Below are 6,000 nucleotides of genomic sequence, written 5' to 3' on the forward strand. Positions count from 1 at the left end.
ATTCGACGATGGGGTATTGCAGCCTTTACTGCCACTTTTTTTGGACACAACGAGCGACGCATTTGCATACCTACTATCTCCTTAACTATGTAATTTTTATTCACCATTCAAGTTCTTACTACCGCATCAAGTGCAAGAAAGCCGGTCGCAATAGTCAGGAACTGATGACCCTCGATATCAAAGCCCCAGTTCCCTGAGGCCTGACCTAGCTGATCAAGCAACTCACTGACGGATCAGCGTTCACTCGGGGCCCCTACTACCACTTCAACAATTTATGTAAACTGAAATAGGCTCTTTTGGCTGCCAACAACCATGTGCGGATTTCAAAGTCGTAGCTGTTATCGGTTGTGATGTCCAACCCTAGATAGGAGAAATTATCAACGGTCTCAAAGTTGCAGTCTCCTATCTGTATCCTTCTTGTTTGACCAGTGCGATTTGATGTTGTTTAATTTTTGGTTGCCACCATATATTTCGTCTTGCCTTCATTAATGTGCATCCCAAGATCTCGTGCCGCCTGCTCGATCGGGATGAAGGTAGTCTGTATATTTCGGGTCGTTCTTCCCATGATGTCGATATCATCAACATAAGCCAGTAGCTGGTGGATGAAGGCGAGTCCCCCGCCCCTAAAAACCAAACAACCCAAAACCGTAACAAATTGTACCAACTGGTCCTCCAGGTTGGGGTTTGGGTAGGGCTGACAACCCTACACGGAAAACAACTTGTTACGAAGCCACAACAGGAGCCTCGGACTGGACGGATTACACAACGACGAACCCGGCAACGACAACGGAACGAACAACGCTCCCTGTACAGAGAGGGACCTGTCAAGCAGTTAGCCGATACTCTGTCCCAATATAGGACTGATGTAATAGCGTTACAGGAGATGCATTGGACAGGGACCGAAAAAACCACTACACCATATATTATAGTGGCCATTCGATAAACCATGTGCTCGGAGTAGGTTTCTTAGTCAGCCAAAAAATGAAACCTGTTATTTTCTGCTTTGGAGAAATAAGCAAATGGCTATGCACTCTGCGTTTGCGAGACAAATTTAGAAATATAAGCCTCATAAACGTTCACGCCCCTACAGAGGAGACTGCAGAGTCGGAGAAGCATACCTTCTACGAGGCAGTAGAACGAACCATCGGACCCGTTCCAGGTAAGATAACAAAATCACACTTAGGGATTTTAACAGTTAAGCAGGGACGGACCCCTTATTCAGGAGGTACGTTGGTTTCCATAACTTCCGTAAGGATACCAATGATAACGGACTGCGAATTATTCAATTAGCAGTGTCAGACGGAATGGTTGTTGAAAGTACCTGGTTTGCGCAAAAAGCGATCCACAAACATACATGGGCCTCTCCAGACGGAGCCACTTTCGACCAAATTAACCACATGTTGATCGAACGTCGCCTCTCAGCCTCGATGAATATCAGAAAATATAGTGGGGCCGATATAGACACGGATCACTATTTCATTGGCATGGTGCTCCGGGCTCGAATAACAACACCACCTAATCCCCTCTAACAATCAGGTGAGAGTTAGCACTAAAGTCGTCCACAACGCAGCCCTCCGCAATACCTATAAGGGGGAAATAGATGCCGCAATAACTGCAGTCAACAGAGATCCTGGAGATGGAGTATCAAGCAAGTGATATTCACAATCATCTAAAGCACTTTATCATTGATACATCCACAAACATACTTGACCCCAGTCGCAATAAAAAAAACGGAACGGCAGGTTTGTCGATAAATGTAAGCTAGCAACGAAAAGGAACAATGCCGCATACCGAGTAACGTCGCACTCTCAAAGGAAGCAGGCACGAACGGAGACTTATCACGAACTCCGTCGATCGGAGAAGCCACTTCACAGACGGAAAAAGGAAACCTGGGAAAACCAACAGGTCTGTGAACTCGAGAAATACAGGGAGAACCTGCACCAGGCGCGGAAATTTTACCAACAAGTCAAAAGGAGCCTTATACACCTCGATGCTCATCCTGCCGAGAAAAAGAAGGAAATCTAATTTTCGACAGAATAGACATATTGGAACGATGGGTTAAATATTTTAATGAACTGCTCAATAACCAGAACATCGGCGAGGTCCCCCAACTGAAGACGAGAAACAAATACTTCATAGGCTTAAAAATCATAAGTCGTCAGAAGCCGATGGAATTATAGCCGAATTAGTTAAATATGGAGACTACCAACTACACCAAACAGGTCAAGATGTGGGACAGCGAATCAATGCCTGACAATTGGCAAAGAGGCATTATCTCTCTCATACATAAAAAGGGAGATATCACACAGTGCAGCAATTATAGAGGTGCCACATTGCTGAGTACCATTCACAAGATATTCCCCACTATCTTACTAGGTCGGATACCCCCATACACCCAGAAAATAATTGGCCCATACCAACGAGGCTTTACTCCAGGCAAATCAGAAACCGATCAGATTTTCACTCTACGGCAAACGATGGGAAAACTGTTGGAATATGGACATCAGTTGCACCATCTTTTCATCGGGTTTAAATCCGCCTAGCATAGCCAGAATAAAACTCTACACGCCCATAAAAGAATTCGCTACTCCGACGAAATTTATGAGAAAACCTGATCTGTTGCTGATTTGCCTGGAGTGAAGCCTCTTTGTCCAACGCATCTCCTGTAATGCGGTTACATCAGTCATATATTGCGGCAGGGTATTGGCTAGCTGCCTGACAGCTCCTTCTATGTACAGGGAGCGCACGTTCCATGAGAAAATGTGCAAATCGTTATTCCATTTTCTTTGCCGGGTTCGTCGTTGTATTATCAGTATAGTCCGACGCTCATTTTGTGGCTTCATAACAAGTTGTTCTCCGTGTAGGGTTGTCGGTCCTACCCAACCCGCAACCTGGAGGACCAGGTAGTACAATTTATCCCGTTTTTAAGGGCGGGAGACTCGTCTTCATCCTTCTCCGTCTGCAGTTTTTCGTTAAGAAAGAACTCCACGCGGTCACCACGTGAAGTTGGAGTTGGCGTTTGGTAATGCAGCTGTTGGTGTTGGTTCAGGAGGCGTTTCCCAGATTTTATGCTCCATCGTGGGTACCAATCCACGTTTCGCTCTGGTCGAAAGCGTATGCCGGTGAACACGGGCTCAGCACTCCACCTCTTACACATCTGTTTAGCGATAAGAAATTCAATGACCTCTTGCTCCTCGACGAGTGAGTATTTGCTCCCGGAATGATTTTGAGAGAATGGCCAGGCTGTGATCGTTTCTTCTTCCCTTCCAAAGGATCATAATAGGAGTGTCGACTCGACAAACTTATTCTACTGTATGACAATGAACTGCTCGGGATTGAGAAAGTTGTTCACAACCATTCAAATGTGGTGAACAGAGAGGCTTTACCCTACGCAATATATTCATCGGTCATAGCTCCTTCAAACTATCGTTTGTTACTTTGGCTAACTAGCAATTACATCCTTATGAAGATCTCGAAAAGTGAGTAAGTGAATGAGATGGGGAAAGATTATAGAATCAGATGCTCTGATTAAATTTCTTGCCAAGTTACAATAGGTTATTTTTACCTCAATAGCAAAAATAGGAAAAATTGAACTTTTACAATGTGAGCCTGCTCCATTATGGAAGCTATTATAAATCGATTATCTCATTCAATAACCGCAGCATCAACTCATGTGTCATCACCAATTGTGAAAGTTGACTTGCGTCAGAAAAGTCTCCTAAACCGCACACTACATATATGACGATTTATGTTACAATCATGATTTTTTGATTTTTCCATTCACTCCGGAACTGCACACATATGTACATTTAGAGCTGTTTGGCGAACTCTGTAAGAAGATCAATTACAACACGTTCCCACACCATACACAAACTATAAATACTCAGAACATTTTCCCGCTTCAGAAGCACATACTCAAATTGCTCGATTCCTAATCCACTTCTTTTATCCTCTATGTTTTACAGATAGCCAAAACCGTCTCTATTTGTACTTAATAATTGCTGGCTCGGTTGGTGTCCTTTTATGTATCATTCTGGTGGTAGCACGTGTAGTGCTACAAAAACGTCGCTCCAGATCCGACGATACAACATCATCACCAAAAGGAGAGACGACTATTTCCAATGGCTTCAACGACAGCATTTCAGAGATAGATGCTGACATTGATTTAGCAACGCCCGTCCCAGTGCCAAGTGTCTCAAAGAGTGAGGTGAGTACCGGATACCTTACGACCATATGTGCCCTACCTTAATAGAAACTACCAGATATCCACAACGGATGATGCACTGAATGTGTTTCACTTCTTTGATTCGAAATCTTATTGCCTCTCCCCAGAATTACATCACGTACGGACCGGCAACAAATTTGTATGGCAGCCTTGGACCATCGAATGTTTCTCACACGTCCACGACAATGCTATTGCCCACAAATTCACTAGTATGTGCTCGACAATCACCCGACATTATCGGTGTAGCCAACACATTTGTTGGTCAACCACCACTAGGAGGCAGCAGCGCTATCGGTAGGATAAATTGAACTTTAATTATTGCCATTAGTCCTGCTCCAATTGTATGCGACAAACTGTCCAAGCAGAATCCAGTTATTATCATTATGAGCGTTGATAGGTGATGGAGTTTATGCAGGAGTGATTATAGTTGTGGACTGTTATTAATAAACTCTGAACAACCTAAACTGAGCAAATGACCGAGGACATTATTGGAGTCATCCAAGGACAATATAGAGCTCGTTTGATAGTGTCTCAGTATACATAACTACTTATCTGTGATGCGCCCAAGTTCAGATAACCCATAAAATCCACATTTGCAATACATATTCTGTTGTGATTCCACAGAAACTAAGATTTCCAATAAATGTGGGCAATGTCCTCTCAATTTTTCTGTTGGACAGATTCGTCGGAATGCAATGATCTAAAAACAATTCAACCATGACTTAAATCTACAAAATCTCATTTCTATCCACAGGAGCCGTAGTACCAATAACTTCACTAGCACAATACACAACAGCCCCTACCACTTTCCATCCAGCCTACATAATGGACCACGAAGGCATCCTCCGACGTCCGAATTCTACTCAGCCTGTGCATGCTCTACCACAGCACCCTCAGTCAGGGACATTCCACTATGACGGTACCGCACCAAGGACACTCTCGAGTGGCGTAGCACAAAATCCTCAGTTCTACTACGGATGACCGAATCAGTCTGACGATGATTCACAACAATCAACTGCCGTCACAAACCCTAGCGCTCTCGAAGCAGATAGCAAAACCAAGGATAGTAGGAAAAGTTCCTCCGGAAGAACTTATTGTTTTTAGGTGGTGTGCAACTGAATGGCGTTAAAGTTAATCGTGTAAGTTAAATGTAACTCTAGATAATAAAATGTAATTGAAATAAGATAAAATGCAAGGCAATTGCCAATATATCAAACATACAAGTCTGACACGACCTTGCAGCTATGATGATTTTTATATCCAACAAGCAAACCTTCACATGAACATTACTTTTTAAATTTGAAACGTACTCAACAACGGCTTAGATACATAACGCTCTTGTAGGCTGCACTATCCTTTCCCTAAGGTTATGAATTGTATGGAAGTTGGAACAAGCAGCTTTGAATGGATTTTTACCAAGAAAAATATATCAAAACACATGTCCATTCATTATTGAGAGCGAAGGCAGAGCACATTCAAACTGACAGAGATAATCATTGCAAATGAGCAATTAACGAAGAAACATCACCAAACGAAAAAACTCGTCAATTATGGATAAAAATCTCTAACATTAACTTTCATCAAATAAGAAGTCTTTCAAAACAAAATTTAATCCGACTTCGACCGACAAAACAGGCCACTCATTAGGAGCTCCCACGCATCTATTGCTGCAGAGATCCTTGTGTATAATTGGCAATAAGCTCACCAATGCACCTAATTAGTTCATCTACAGGGTATATACGTATATTCTTAGGTTTCTTCTCTTCTCTATGTGG

General features: G+C 42.9%; 1 protein-coding gene across 1 annotated transcript in view; it reads left to right on the top strand.

Moving 5' to 3' along the window:
- LOC119660594 overlaps nt 1–5,535 on the top strand; it is a 482,908-nt gene extending 477,373 nt beyond the window's left edge. Inside the window, exons 8-10 of the mRNA XM_038069268.1 lie at nt 3,966–4,207; nt 4,333–4,519; nt 4,980–5,535. Coding sequence (XP_037925196.1) covers nt 3,966–4,207; nt 4,333–4,519; nt 4,980–5,206 — 656 coding nt within the window. The 3' untranslated portion in view covers nt 5,207–5,535. The remainder of the gene's footprint in view (nt 1–3,965; nt 4,208–4,332; nt 4,520–4,979) is intronic.
- Nucleotides 5,536–6,000: the final 465 nt, after the last annotated feature.

This window comes from Hermetia illucens, chromosome 6, assembly GCF_905115235.1.
Source record: "Hermetia illucens chromosome 6, iHerIll2.2.curated.20191125, whole genome shotgun sequence".
NCBI lineage: Eukaryota > Metazoa > Arthropoda > Insecta > Diptera > Stratiomyidae > Hermetia > Hermetia illucens.